The sequence below is a fragment of the Natator depressus genome, chromosome 11, assembly GCF_965152275.1.
Source record: "Natator depressus isolate rNatDep1 chromosome 11, rNatDep2.hap1, whole genome shotgun sequence".
Lineage (NCBI taxonomy): Eukaryota > Metazoa > Chordata > Testudines > Cheloniidae > Natator > Natator depressus.
The window spans coordinates 36,289,209-36,305,321 of NC_134244.1; the positions used below are offsets into that span (position 1 = coordinate 36,289,209).

The 16,113-nt window shown below is 40.8% G+C and overlaps 1 protein-coding gene across 9 annotated transcripts in view; it reads right to left on the minus strand.

The window, feature by feature from the left end:
• The window catches only part of LOC141995937 (sodium channel protein type 1 subunit alpha), a 179,006-nt gene that overhangs the window by 17,581 nt on the left and 145,312 nt on the right, over positions 1 to 16,113 (minus strand). For 7 of the 9 annotated variants that reach the window (XM_074967483.1, XM_074967478.1, XM_074967480.1 and 4 more), the window contains one exon: positions 4,381 to 4,662. The exons of the other annotated variants lie outside the window; for them this stretch is intronic. In XM_074967483.1, the coding sequence (XP_074823584.1) occupies positions 4,381 to 4,662 (282 nt within the window). The remainder of the gene's footprint in view (positions 1 to 4,380; positions 4,663 to 16,113) is intronic. 9 annotated transcript variants of the gene reach the window in all.

Genomic DNA, 16,113 nt, shown 5'->3' on the forward strand with positions numbered 1-16,113 from the left:
TCTTCATAAATGATCTGGAGGATGGTGTGGATTGCACCCTCAGCAAGTTTGCAGATGACACTAAACTGGGAGGAGAGGTAGATACGCTGGAGGGTAGGGACAGGATACAGAGGGACCTAGACAAATTGGAGGACTGGGCCAAAAGAAATCTGATGAGGTTCAACAAGGACAAGTGCAGAGTCCTGCACTTAGGACGGAAGAATCCAATGCACCGCTACAGACTAGGGACAGAATGGCTCAGCAGCAGTTCTGCAGAAAAGGACCTAGGGCTTACAGTGGATGAGAAGCTGGATATGAGTCAACAGCGTGCCCTTGTTGCCAAGAAGGCCAATGGCATTTTGGGATGTATAAGTAGGGGCATTGCCACCAGATCGAGGGACGTGATCGTTCCCCTCTATTCGACATTGGTGAGGCCTCATCTGGAGCACTGTGTCCAGTTTTGGGCCCCACACTACAAGAAGGATGTGGAAAATTGGAAAGAGTCCAGCGGAGGGCAACAAAAATGATTAGGGGACTGGAACACCTGAGTTATGAGGAGAGGCTGAGGGAACTGGGGATGTTTAGTCTATGGAAGAGAAGAATGAGGGGGGATTTGATAGCTGCTTTCAACTACCTGAAAGGGGGTTTCAAAGAGGATGGCTCTAGACTGTTCTCAGTGGTAGCAGATGACAGAACAAGGAGTAATGGTCTCAAGTTGCAGTGGGGGAGATTTAGGTTGGATATTAGGAAAAACTTTTTCACTAGGAGGGTGGTGAAACACTGGAATGCGTTACTTAGGGAGGTGGTGGAATCTCCTTCCTTAGAAGTTTTTAAGGTCAGGCTTGACAAAGCCCTGGCTGGGATGATTTAGTTGGGGATCAGTCCTGCTTTGAGCAGGGGGTTGGACTAGATGACCTCCTGAGGTCCCTTCCAACCCTGATATTCTATGATTCTATGAACTGACTTGCGTTCACACAGGGCTTGGGCTAAGGGGCTGTTTAATCATGTTGTAGTCATTCAGGCTCAGGCTGTAGCCAGAGCTCTGGGACCCTCACAGGTCCTAGAGTCTGGGCTCCAGCTCGAGCCTCTATATCACAGTTAAACAGCCCTTCAGCCCAAGCCCTTTAGCCCAAGTCAGCATGAGCCAGCTACGGGTTTTTAATTGTAGTGTAGACATACTCAGAGTATCGCTGATATGTGCCCACTAGTGCTTATCACTTATCACTGAGTTTGTCAGAAAAAGCAATGGTATTGCCTCCTATGTGGAAATTTCCACATTATTCAAAAAAGTTTTTCCTTAGCTTCCTAGCAGCCTGAGCCAAAGCCCTTTCATGTCAATGGAAAGCCTCACAATAACTTCAATCAGCTTTGGTTCAGACTGTTAGGGAGCTGGAGAAAGAACTCTTTTGTCTCCTATTGACTTCAGTGCGCTTTTGGTTCAGAAGTTAAGAATGCAGATAGTGTCTCTCCATAGTGCAGATAGTGTCCCTCAGAGGAAGCACAGCAAGACTATCCATTGACAATCACACTTTTGTATCTAGATTCCTCAGGATTAATGTTTTATCTTAAACCATCATCCAAGTGCACAATTTCTCCCAAAAGCATTATCTATATTCCCCGCATATTATGGGACTCAGCCAATCAATTCCTCATATCTGTTCCTTTCAGACATCCTTTTTGTTGCTACATATTCAGTAGGAAGGGTAGATACACAAAAGTTCTGATATTTCCATCTTTTCTTCATCAAAGATCAAAGTAGTCTTAAGGCTCTCCCCTAGATTCTTGTCTAACATAGTATCTAACATAGTATCTCTTTTCCATATCAATTAGAAGATGGCTTTTTTAATTTCTGCCCTGATTAACAAAGCTATGTACAGAGCCCTGAAAAGCTACATCTCTGAATCATGTCCTTCACTGTGTTTTTTAAGGCACATAATAAAAGGTTCTAAAGTAGTAATTTTTAAATTCACAAAAGGGATTTACAAGCACAATTAGACTTTTGCTCTGAAATCCTACAGGCACCTTTGAAAATTTCCCCTTAGTGCTTTTATTGTTCCATGATTGCAAAATGGATATTATCACTTTATCACACACATCTTCAAAGATGTAGAGCTCCCTGCCCATTTTGTGGGCAGCCAGAAGAGACTTTTTCGTCAAGGAAATAAATAAACACATATGTGCAAGTTCTCTCAGTACTTTCTACAAGCTCTATATCAGAATGGAAAAAAGAAGTGGTGGCATTGCCCAAGTTCCATCCACAAACCAAGTTCCACACACAGAAAGGTTTGCCTCCTTGAGATAACAGAATGAGACACTACTCTTAGTATATTGTGCAGATGTTCAAAATATGACCATGCATCTTCTGTTGGACTCCTTGGGCCTGGCTCTCCCTCACTGAGGTACAGGTACACCCATAGGCAGGACTGGATTAAGGCACAGGCAAAATAGGCTCACATCTGTGACCCGAGCGCCCAGAGTCATGCAATGGATTTAGAAATCTAAGTTTTCATTAAAAAAAAAAAATCTTTCTATCCCTCATGGTGACTCACAGACTTTAAGGTCAGAAGTGATCGTGATCATCTAGTCTGACCTCCTGAACATTGCAGGTCACAGAACCTCACCTACCCACTCCTGAAATAGGCCCTTAACCTCTGGCTGAGTTGCTGAAATCCTCAAATCATGATTTAAAGACTTCAAGTTACAGAGAATCCACCATTTACACTAGCTTAAACCTGCAAGGGACCATGCTGCAGAGGAAGGCGAAAAAAACCCCAGCCAATCTGACCCAGGGGAAAATTCCTACCCAACCCTAAATATGGCAATCATTTAGATCCTGAGCATGTGGGCAAGACCCATCAGGCAGATATCTGGAAAAGAATTCTCTATAGTATCTGAGACCCCTCTCCAATTAGTGGTTGAAAAGAATAGCTTGAAAATGTGAACCAAGTATAAATGATGCCGTGATGCCTCCTGAGTCTACAGATAGCCTCCAGCAGAGGGGAGAACACCAGCCACCAAAGACAGAAAGGAATACACCTGGTCCTACCTCCATCCCTGAACAGACCAGGCTCCCATTGTCCAGGGAGGCTCTGGACTAGTTGGAGAGGCTTGGAGGATGCCTTGCTGAGCTCTGCTGGATTGGCTTCCCTTTAGTGGGGCTCATATCCCACCCTGGACTCCCTTCCTCCACTCTGGCCTATTGGCTCCAGAGAGCAGATTGAGAGAAAAAAGTGTTGGAATTCTTTCAAGTACAAACCACTTGTGTTACCACATGAAATTATACTCACAGTGGATTGTGCACATTTCCATAACATGCTTGTCACTCTTCCATGCTGCAATCAGTAGTGAAATGATTAACAATGTTGATATTTAAATTATTGTAATTGCGCATTTGAGACACCACCCTACTGAGATGAATGAGGTAGTTCACAATTGTCTGAAATTGTTTTGTGAGTTTATGCTTGGTTCATGTTCTCATGATTTTCTTCACAACCATAAATGCTCTAGGCTCACTTTTTTTTTTTAAAATAAAAGATCAGACTCTGGTAAACTAGGTAACAGCTTAAAAAAAAGTATGAAGTTGCCAGCTTGATGTGATTCAGTCAAATTAAAGCCCTGAATTGTAGACTCATTTTCTTGGCTTCAGTCAAGAATTAGGCTGCTGGATCATTTGAGATGTAGGATATTTCTTCACTGCCGAAAAAGGCCATTTTTTTTTTACAGCAAGATAGCTAACATATATTAATTATCTTGCTGTAAAAACACCTTTTTGGCGGTGAAAACACAGCCAGAGAGTGCCATAGCCCTCCTCATGCGTTAGGTATACTCCCCTGGATTCTAATTTTGTTAAGAAAACTCCACAAATTTGTTGGTGTGGGGACTCAAGGGGACAGATTTCATACATAAAGCTATCTAATGGCTTTCCTTCTGCTTTACCTACTTCTCTGTGTACTGAGACTCAGATCACACCAGTCTGCACTGGTGGCAGCTGAATCACTGAAAAGGGAATTTCTTATTTGAGAATTCTTTTCTGTGACTTAGTTACACCAATGCAGACTCCTGCCCTTTAGTAACAATAACATTAGAAGTACCCATGTGGTGTAATACCATTCCAAGTTACAACTCTGAAAATTCTCAAATCACTAATGAGAAAGAGGGAGGGAGGAAGGGAGAAGGAATTATCCTGCTGGAAAGCATGGAAATCCTTGGTTCCTACTAATTATCATCTGCCTATATGATATGACAGAGAAATATTAGCCATCAGTGCACTGGTATTACTGAGTCACAGACAAAAATTATCAGGTAAGAACTGCTCTTTTAGTACCCAGAAATGGGCGGGGGGGAATCGCTTTTTACTATTACATATAAGCAATAAGAGGTATATAAAGAGTGATCACTTACTACTTGAAGTAAAGAAAGATACCCAAATCCTACATTATCAAAGTTTACTTTCACGTTTTTCCATCGGGCAGTTTCATTGTTTTTTATGAGTTCCTCGCACTGACTAAAATTGTTGATTCTGTCGACTTCAAACCTTTTATCAGTTGTGGTGTTAACACAGTAGTAGAACTTCCCAGCAAACAGATTTACTCCCATGATGCTGAAAATTAGCCAGAATATGAGACAAACGAGAAGCACGTTCATGATGGATGGAATTGCTCCTAAAAGGGCATTCACAACCACCTAGTACACAAATACAGGGGGAAAAAGAAAAAAGTGTAAGAGTACTTATGACAGTAAAATAATTACATTGTTTTATCAATGCTTAATCAATCTAAATTTTTATTAAAAAGCTAATACTCAAAATGTTAATGCAATATGTTAATGACAATAGTGTTACTCTATTCTTTTAAATATTTAAAGTTACCCAGAAGAACAACAAAAAATTGAGAAAAACTAAAATGACTAAATGAAGAACAAAATAGAAACCTGGTGGTAGTAAGATGAAGTCTTAAATTGATGTGCTCTATAAAAAAAGAGAGATAAATGTTAAATATAAATTCAGAAAATTAAAATAATCTAAAGATGCAATAAATTATAGTGTGCAAACTTAAAAATGATTGGTGGCATGTAGATTTGTTCAATATGCCTGTGAAATTAAAACTGAAAACACAATGCCCAAAATTTAAAAACCAAGAACTACATTAAAAGGATTATTCAAGTTTTATATAATATCTTTATTGCCTTATAGATCCATGCATTATTATTACAAAGATTAATTTCTTTGCATAGATAAGCAAGACAGTTTTGCCATATGTGTTTATTTGAATCAACATAGTTTATTTCAAGCTCCAGTCTTGTTTCATTTATTGAGTTTAATTCAGTAAACTTATTTTAAATGAAACAATTTTTCAAAATCAGTGAATGAACAATTCCGAAATCTACAGAGGGAAGTTGATAAAAGAAGAGATCAAAACAGCAAATGCAAAAGAGCACAGAGCTCTTGGAATAAACTAAACAGGGATTAAATTAACTATTAAAATACCTTTAAAAAAGTATCTTCCAAAATAATGCAGGGTTTTAGTTATCAATGAAAAGCTAGATTTCTATCCTGCAAAGCAGTTGCTGGATGCGGGGAAGAGGACTTCCTTTGGGAGGAATACATTTGATTTACCACATGAAGTATTATTAATTGCTTACAGTAGGTCTTGAATATTGTAGCAATCCTTAACAAATCCTCCAGAAAATTTATCCTAGGCTTAGTCTACATGACAAAGTTTTACCAGCAGAGCTATGTCAGTTAGGAGTTTGGAAAAAACCATACCCCCCTAGATGACAAAGCTATGCCAGCAAAAGCTCTGCTGTAGATGCAGTTATACCAGCAAAAGAGTACTTTGGCAGGATACCTAATGTCGTTCAGGGAGGTGGTTTAAATATGCCAGCAAAGAAACTCCTTTGTCAGTATAAGCTGTGTCTCCACTAGGGGACTTTGCCAGCACAGCTATACCAGTATAGTTGTGCGGGCAAAGCATTAGTGGTGTACACACACCCCTAATCACCACCAGTATGTGATGCAGTAGCATAGGGGGAAACTGATGACTGGCTCCTTCCCCTTCTCCTCCTTTGAAGCTCCGAAGTTCCACAGATGAGAGAACTCTCTCTCTCTTGAGGATGAAGTCCTGCAGGGCTTTAAAGACACAACACTAATCATCTGTGATTTTTAACTCACCCAGTGAGTAGATTTTGCTGGGGATATGGGATGATACCCTTGAGTTAGCTAAGCAATATCAAGATCACACAGGGTTTTCTTTCATTAATTTACAGCTACTTGCCTACACTATTCCCTGGAGGCAAATTGTTACAATAGTAATCTACAGTAGAAACACGAGGTTGGTTTTTCTAATATACAGTAAATAACTCATGAGCCTGTCAAAGCTACAAAAAAATTGTGGGGAGTGTGCTTGGCTAAACAGCAAAGCAATCATTTCTCCCCAAGGTCTCTGATACTAAATCTACTGATGTATTGTTTATTTGTGATTTGTTTTGAACTCTGGACAGAATACTATATGGGACCTTGTAAGCAGCAGTTGAATCTTAATACACTAAACACAATTTAATATATGGGCCTGATTCTCAGTGATGCCATTCTTGCAGTGGGATGGGAAAGGAATGGGCTGTGGAGGTAGCTTTAGCTGGCTTTAATCTACCTTTGCACCCCTGTTTTCTGCTCCATGCAGGGGTCTACCCAGCCCCCTGTGTAGGTAAGAGCAATCTCAAGGCTGCTCAAATTTACTCTCTCTTTCCCAGAGCCCCCTATGAGTCCTGGGAAGCACAGTATAGCCATAGTACAGTACACTCCAGCTACACCCCTGCCAAGCCCCCAGTATGACCCCTATGCCACAGCCTAGGATCAAGGCCAGTATAGAGCCCTTACACCAGCTTTACACTATCTGGGCAGGCCCCTGCACACTGGCTATTCTCAGAGGTCTTTTCTGTCTGCTTTAAGGACTCTTTCCATTGACAGCATGGCATAAAGGGGCATTAATGAAACTGAGAATCACCCAAATAATCAAAAGTTTAATTTTTAAAAGTGGAATGAATTTCTTCCTTAGTGGCTTCTACTCCTATTGATAGCTTTAGGGGAAGTATGCTTGTGTTCTTAAGATTTTTATAATAGAAAATATGAAGTTCCTACAGAAATTTCTGTATACTCCGATCAGTATTTTCATTTAGTAAAAAGGCTGAAGGGGTGACAGTGAGGTTCTGGACACTGGAAGGTTATTCTCCAGAGACTGAGGAAAGGGCTGTAGGAGACAAGGATTTATTTATCTCATCCAGTAAGAAATGTAAATCTCTTGCTAACTAGGTTGATGAGATTGAGAATAAAATGAAAATTAGTAATGCGTGGATTGTTGGAATTCATTACAAGACTGAGATGGTCGATGTCACTGTTTATCACTACATGCTTATCTGAAATTCTAGGTCAGCTGGTGCCTTTGACTTTATTTCTAAATGCAGAATCTCCAGTACATGTTATATTGATCTTTATTCCTCCCTTTAAAATTTTCTCTTTGCGTAGAAATCTGAAAACAGAGCTAGCAAGAGAGGAAGGTGTGGGTTATTTCCATGTCCTATATAAATTAGAAAAAATTGTTTTGTTTTACGAATGTAGTGGTTGTCTCAGGTACTGGATTAACAACAGATCCAGCACAGGCACCAGAATATTAACAACAACAACAGTTATTGTTATAAATAAATACATAATTGTTGTTGAAGGAAAACTGCTGTTCACATCTCACATCTTTAAATGAGAGGGCAAACCAGTCTCTCTATTCAGACTGCTAAAAAGAAAGACACTTGTTCTTGGAATTAGAACTAAATGGATTCCACCAACTCATTTCATATAGGTCACTGAATAACCATCAAATGGTAACAATTTTTGGTCACTACTGACCTGGATGCAAACTGGTGACCTAGAGATGAAAGGCTCTGTATCCTATTACCCACCCCTTGAGCTATCCAGGCCCCCTGGAAATATTTTTAAGAAAAGAAGAAAAGAAAATTAAACCTTTTAAATGAAGAAAATTCAACCTTTTGGCACCAGTAACGAGCCTTTGCCCTATCCTGCAAAGCCTGTCAGACTGGATTCTTCATGCTGCTCCTATGCTTCTGGATCCACTTTTTAATTGCACCTTGTAAAGAGTTCTTTCACATCTGCTATGGTAGTAACATGTAGAGTTGGAAACCATTGTTCTTAAATTTTGTCGGGAATGACTGAAATATACTAATATGAGGAGAATCTGGCCAGTATCTTACACAACTCATTCTATGTTAATATGCGTATGCACTACATGTTTTTGGTAGGAGGGCTGTAAAGCTTTAGATTTGCAGCCAAGTATGTATGAATGTCTTATGTGTAATTTGTGGACACTCCTACAACAGTCACTGCAAATGTAATGAAAAAATAAGTTTAAAAGAGAAGTGAATATAGTGGAAGCTTCAAGTAATATTTCTTCATCACTTGAACAATTTAACAGAAAAAATAAATTGTCAACCTCTTTTTCTGAGGTACATTTTGCAATGGGTTAACAGTTTTGAAAAGCATACCTCCTGTTAATGCTCTCTCTTCAGAACTAAATCAGACATCACACAGTTATAAAAGATGTTTCTGTTTGAACAAGGGGTTGTCTTACAAGGACTTCAGCTTTGAGCTGGAGGGGACCATTGCAACACCTAAGGGAGATAGGAACCATAGAACCAGTATCTACAGAAGGGAATTTCCTACTTTATATTCCATATGCTTTGCCCTTTATAAACAAACAGAAGGCAATTCTGGACATCAAGTCTATAAGTAGATGTATGAGGAACAGCAAATTTGAAGTGCAAACTCTGGAATCACAAGCCTGAAAGAGCTCTTCACATCATAAGACAACACAGAAAGCTTTTGAAGATCTACTGCCATGACAACTTAGAACCAAATTCTTACTTTTCTTGTTTTTGAACCAATCAGAAGGATTAGGGATATACTGTCTATTGATAAAGGTTGATTTACTGGTATTAACATTATGAAGAACGATATCACAGATGACTGCCTTTTCAACAGAACGCTGCTGAATTTTTCAGCAGAATTAATTTCAAAGGTGATTTTAGCTCCATGCAGTATATGAGAAGATCATAACATTTATAAAATCATAGAAATGTAGGGCTGAAAGGGACTCAAAAGGTCATCTAGTCTAACCCCTTGCACTGAGGCAGGACCAAGTATACCATTCTTCTGCTTAAATCTATTTTAGGAGAAAGAAGTTCCTTGGAATAATTTGGAAGTGTTGTAGAGAGCCATAAGTCTATTTTAAAAGTATTGCAGAATTTAGGAAGCCCTTTTCATTGTAATAAATTCATCCCATGGACTTAGTTATTATAATAATAATTTTAGAAAACAAAAATTATGCTAGGTATTTTACAAATTCAATTCAAAACAAATAGTTTCCTGCCTCAACGAAATTATAGTCTAATTGTAATTGTGATGAGTGAGAACAATAAACAGGAGGGAGGAGAGGGATGAGGAAGGATGAGGGTTATAACAATAACATCATGTAATTACTCAGTTAAGGGGCATATGTTGGTAGCTCAATTAAAAGATTTTTGTTTTTCATTTAAAGCTAATAAATGAATCACTCGCTTCTTGTGGGCATATCCATTAATTTTATCAAAGTTACGCCCTGTGTGAATTTGAGCTAAGTAGTCTAGGGTAAGGAGTATTGGGCGGAGGTGGTGGGGGGAACAATAGCAAGAAGAGATGAGAAGCATTTTGGAAGCTTACAAGTTCAAAATGGAATCATTCCAGCTCATTCAGCTCAGACAATGGTATTATCACATACTATTATAAAAAACACATCCACTGAGAAAACTAAACACTACAAGTTAAACATACGCAACAGATAACACCTTTTGGATTAGTGATACTGCCAACAGAATGCCAACTTTTTTTAAGGTTTCCCTAATAATAAATTCAAAAAAGGTTGTACAAAAATAATATTTGTCTGTTTTGTACCTCTTGATTCTCATTTCTCATATGTGAAAATTATCAGATTGGCTTTTCCTCAAGAAAATTAATCTTTTTCTTTAAAGAGATCATCACTGTTCTAGGTCTCATGCTCCCGAAACATGGGAAACAGGATGGAAGTATCCTAGCTCAAAGCTTTCTGAGGAAGTATTAATTCCCATGTGATAACCAATAACCACCACTATTCCCTAGAGCTGTCCAGCCAGTTCTTTCTTGACTGTAGGTAGGCAAGGAGCTCCCATCTGGAGCTGTATCTGGGTTTCTAACACCACAGCTCTGGTTCCACCTTCCATACTGTACTATCAAAATAATGGATATTCTTTGCTGATGTCCCTACCTTCCAGTCGGCCTCTAGTAAACTCAATATGATTTACTGTGGTCTACATGTCCTTTGATTCTCCAGGCTATGTGCCCCTCTTGCTGGCTCTCTTCAAATGACATATTGCCTCTGCACAAGGTCCAAAAGTAATAGTCTCCATGAGACAGCCATCTATCCTCCAATACACTCCTGTCAAAAATATTACTCTGAGGAGCTCTGTATTGAATCTTCTGGCAATTTGCATATTTGAACAAGAATTTGGTGACTAAGTGTGGCAGTGTGTATTGACTGAATTAATCTAGTCAGTCATCTGGGTTCCTGACAGACCCAGATATCTCAAGAGAAGCAAGGATCACAGGAACGCCAACATCACATCTGGGTAATGGATGATATCCAGGCCTCTGTGTCCTTGTTGCAAGCCAGAGACAATCTTCAACAGTACTTATTACACCAGCACTAGTTGAAGTTACCATGGATGGGAATGGTAGAAGAGGTTCATAGAAGAAGTACACACTCAGGACATTTAGTATCTCAGGAACAATAGCTACACACAAATGTTCTGGAGATAAGGGAAGCCCAACTTACAGAGGCCTAGTTTCCCAAATCTTATGTTCCTGATTCAAAATGCAAGTAGGCCACCAGGTTCTATATAAAAAAGGAGGAAGATACTGGGTTGCTCCTCTTTTAACAGAAAGTTTGCAGGTGTGGGAAAAGGCTCTGTTTCACATGACATTGTCTACCACTACTTGCCTAACAGGAAAGGAGAACATGACTGCAGACACACTGCAGTGATTAGTTACTTTATCCTCTCCCAGTTTACCGGTCTTCACCTTAACAGTCTGGTTCCTGACATGGTACAGGGCCCAGGGGCACGATGTGTCTCAGCACATCTTCAGTCTTCTTGGAAGTTGTCATAAATATAAAGGGAAGGGTAAACACCTTTAAATCGCTCCTGGCCAGAGGAAAAACCCTTTCACCTCTAAAGGGTTAAGAAGCTAAGATAACCTCGCTGGCACCTGACCAATATGACCAATGAGGAGACAAGATACTTTCAAAGCTGGAGGGGGGGGAAACAAAGGGTTCTCTCTGTTTGTGTGATGCTTTTGCCAGGACCAGAGCAGGAATGCAGGTCAGAACTCCTGAAAAGAGTCAATAAGCAATCTAGTTAGATATGCGTTAGATTCTGTTTTGTTTAAATGGCTCATAAAATAAGTTGTGTTGAATGGAATGTATATTCCTGTTTTTGTGTCTTTTTGTAACTTAAGGTTTTGCCTAGAGGGATTCTCTATGTTTTGAATCTGATTACCCTGTAAGGTATTTACCATCCTGATTTTACAGAGGTGATTCTTTTACTTTTTCTTTAATTAAAATTCTCTTTTAAGAACCTGATTGCTTTTTCATTGTTCTTAAGATCCAGGGGTTTGGATCTGTGTTCACCTATGCAAATTGGTGAGGATTTTTATCAAGCCTTCCCCAGGAAAGGGGGTGTAGTGCTTGGGAGGGATATTTTGGGTGAGAGACGTTTCCAAGTGGGCACTTCCCCTGTTCTTTGTGTAACACTTTGGTGGTGGCAGCGTTTAACCTAAGCTGGTAAGAATAAGCTTAGGGGGTATTTCATGCAGGTCCCCACATCTGTACCCTAGAGTTCAGAGTGGGGAAGGAACCTTGACAGAAGTGTACCATAAAGACTTATAAATGCAAGTTGAAAAGGTTTGCAGTGAGGTGCAAACAGGTCCACATGGATCTCTTTAAATGCTTCCCACAAAAAATACCTAACTACCTTCTGCCTGAGTCTGTTTCCATTCATTTGGTGGCTATTTCAGCCTATTAATGAGGTTAGAGCAGTCACAGCTGGCTCCCACAGTGCTTACACGATTTCCACCATCACAAATCCCAGTAAAAAGTCCTGTGTCATGGAACCTAAATTTTCCCATGACAATAACTTCAATTCACAGAGTGAGTAAACTTCACGCTCTAGAAACCGAGCCACCAAATACCAAGTGTGACGTTAGTGACATGAACTGTGACCTTATAGATCATTGTTGCAACCAATGTCCTATAGTTGCACCAAATCTTGTACATAGGAAGTCAAGAAAAGTGTCTATAGGAAGGTTGTTATTTGCTGGTTATGATTATGCTGTGTGTATCATTTTTGTATCTGAAGTTATGAATATTGGCTATGTACTTGTATCTCAATGTGTTTGAGTCTAAGTAGGCTCAGTGAAGCATTTGATCAGCTTCTTGAGAAAGGACTATTCTCAGTAAGTGCCCAATCAAGAAACACTTAACTGACAATGGACTTTGAGGATGCCAATCCACATCTGAGCTTTCCTGGGAACATTCAAACTAACATGTAAACAATGGCATCGGCCTGCAAAAAGCTGAATCATTCATGGACATGTGACTTGCCCAGGTGGCTACAAACTCCATCTTGTTGCCGTGATTCTGCACAGAAGAACAAAGGGGTTTCCATCTACAAGAGAGAGAATATAAAAGGCCCTGGAAGCCTCTCCATTTGGTCTTTAGCTGGCTCAAGAAGTGGCCTCTCCAAAGAGATACCTGAAAGAAACTGGAACAAAGGACTATGACTACGGGGGTGTAAGTGATTGCTGGACCCAGGCCATAAGCCACGACGTTGGTCTGAAAGGGATTGGGCCCAGACTAGGAAGGAGTCTAGTCTGTGAAAAAAGCTTATTGGGACATCTCTGAGGGTGAGATTTACCTGTATTCAGTTCCTACTGTATTAGGCTTAGACTTGCGTGTTTTGTTTTATTTTGCTTGGTAACTTACTTTGTTCTGTCTGTTATTACTTGGAGCCACTTAAATCCTACTTTTTATCCTTAATAAAATCACTTTTACTTATTAATCCAGAGTAAGTAATTTATACCTGGGGGAGCAAACAGCTATGCATCTCTCTCTATCAGTGTTATAGAGGGCGGACAATTTATGAGTTTACCCTGTATCAGCTTTATACAGAGTGAAACAGATTCATTTGCGGTTTGGATCCCATTGGGAGCTGGGTATCTGGGTGCTAAAGACAGGAGCACTTGCTAAGCCGTTTTCAATTAAGTCTGCAGCTTTGGGGGCGTGGGTCTGTGTTGCAGCAGATTAGTGTATCTGGCTCAACAAGACAGGGTTCTGGAGGCCTGAAGTGGGGTGGCTGCCCCACTCCTATACTAGAGGGGGCTCCAGCAGGCCAGAGAGGCTGTGCGGGAGGGCGGCCAATCAGAGAAGGCTTGCTAGGGAGCCAATCAGAGGCTGAGTAAGAGATAGCCAATCAGGGCCAGGCTCAGCCCTATATAAAGGCTGCCCAGGAAGGGAGCAGAGAGTCTCTCCCAGGCCTTCAGAGGGTGAAGTTCTGTCTCCTGTGCAAGGGGACTAGCACCCAGGACAGTGCAGTGCGGGGCAGGCGAGGGGAGCAGAAGGAACTCCAGCCTGGTATCTGCCAGGCTGCAGGCCCCGAGAGAAGGGCTGGGCCGGTGCAAAAGGAACGAAGGGGAAATGACCCAGGGAGAGAGGCAGACAAGGGGAGAGAAGGAGGGCAGGAAGACTGCAGCCAAAGGGTCCCTGGGTCGGGACCCAGAGTAGAGGGCGGGCCTGGGTCCCCCCTTGCACATACACCCAGCTACTGGATGTGGCGATAGTGGACTGCACCGGACCCCTGGAAAAAGGGGTTAGACTTTGGGGGTGCTTGGCCGCTGTGGCTGGGCAAAGTGAAAGACTGCTGATAACTCCCCCCCCCCGGGAAGGGGGTGAACGAGGACTAGGGGGCACTGCCGGAGGGCAGTGTCTTGAAGAGGATGCCACAAGAAGGGAGCAACACGGGTCCAGGCACCAAGAGAGGGTGAGAGACAGATGGGACACCACCAGTGGAGGGCGCTCCACACTGGTCTAAGTTAATTCCCTGACGAGTCAGCAGGATGCTCTGTGGTTGTGAGTCCCAACCCCGTCACAAGGCCCAAACTGGCAGAGAAAATGGGCTCAGAGGTAGTCTCAGCACATCAGGTGACATTCCCAAGGGGGTCTCTGTGACCCAACCCTAAGTTTTAAGGTATAAAGTGGCATTACAAAAGTCATTCTGTATTCCAGTCAAAGGTGATAGTGGTGGATCCTGTCTCTAATAAACTGCTCATCCTGACTGTATGTTGTGATTCCTGCCTCCACAAACTAAGAAGTCCTTAATGTGAAGTCAATGCTTACAAAGTTGACCCAACTTTTTGTTTCATTTGACGCCAATTTATTAGACCATCCCTAAAAGATGTATGTCTAAATGGTTGTCTGACTGGTTACATTTTCTGACCGCAATGACATAACAGACTTGCACATAAAGGGTTATGTCACAGGCAGGTTGTCGTAGGCAGGTCAACTTCAGTAGCCCGCCCCAAGTCTGAGACATCCATGTGGTCTTCCTTGCACACTTTTACAAAACAATATTCCTCAGTTCAACTGGTTCAGTCATGCAATGATGTATAATATATTTCTTATATAGGGATGCCCCAACATTGCTGGCCTTAAGAGTGTACTTCTTTTCATGATGTCTCTTAGTTAAGTAGGCAGATTTTAAAAGTTTGCTTTTCCCAGGAGGCCACACATCTTTTAATGCTCTGTTTGTTTGTCTATGTCTCTTTAATGGCGTTGTGATTACTTCATCCCTCCCACTTAATAAATTCCTCTTGATTAATAAATGATATTGGCCTATTTAGTACACTGCCTATTGTGATGTTTATTGAAATGTTATTTGAGACGTGTCTCAGCCTACTCAGTCTCCAAGATTAGGAATCCTGTCATGATCATATCTTTGAAGAAGGGGAAAATATCTGTAGCAAAGCTTCTTTGAAGCTATATCACATGATTTTTATTCCCCATCATTCCTCACAGTTTGGGGGGTTTGTTTTTGAATTTTTTTATATCCAAGGGGAAGTCTTGTATATATAGGAAAACCCTGTGGATTCCTAGTAGTATGATATAAAGCAGAATCTTGTAGAAATGAGAACATAAGTATTTACCCGCAAAACTCTCTTGGATCCATCAGATAAAAAGAAGAGAGCCACCCTGAGCAGACTTACCCACTTCTACTAGTGCCTGCAGGAAAATCAATAACATCTCATCAATAGAATCAAAAGCAGCAGGCAGAGCTAATAATATCAGTACAGACACAGGATCTTCACCTATTTCCAGGACATCATGCACCAATGCGACGGATACATTTCCCCAGTACCCAGGCCTGGACCCAGATTGACAAGGAAAAAGGAAATCCAAGGATCTAGATATTGAGAGTCATTTTTCAACAACCTTTTAAATTATCTTAGGTAAAACTGGCCAGTTAGATACCGGATTATAATTGGTCAGGTTGGCAACATCAAATGATATATTCTTGTAACACCCATGCCTGGCTTCTTTAAGGGTAACCAGCAACCTGTCTCCCCCCATACTCCCAATGAAGTGCTGGCAATCTCTACCAGAAGTGGGCCTAATTGTTCCTCACTGGCTGCCACAACCAGGTAGGATATGGGGTAGAGTTTGTGGAATGAAGTTAATCAGTGAGTTTCACCAACTGAAACTCAAGAAAAGATACTGCTATGCCATGACCCTCACAAACATTGCCCTTCCACTGGCAGTTCAGCCTGAATACAAATGTTTTACACCAGGCCTATCTATTAATCACAGTTAACTCATGCAATTAACTCAAAAAAAATTAATCACAATTAATCAGTTTTTAAATTTATTACATATTTTGGATGTTCTTCTACATTTTCATACATATTGTATTCTGTGTTGTAATTGAAATCAAAGTGTATATTATTTTTATTAC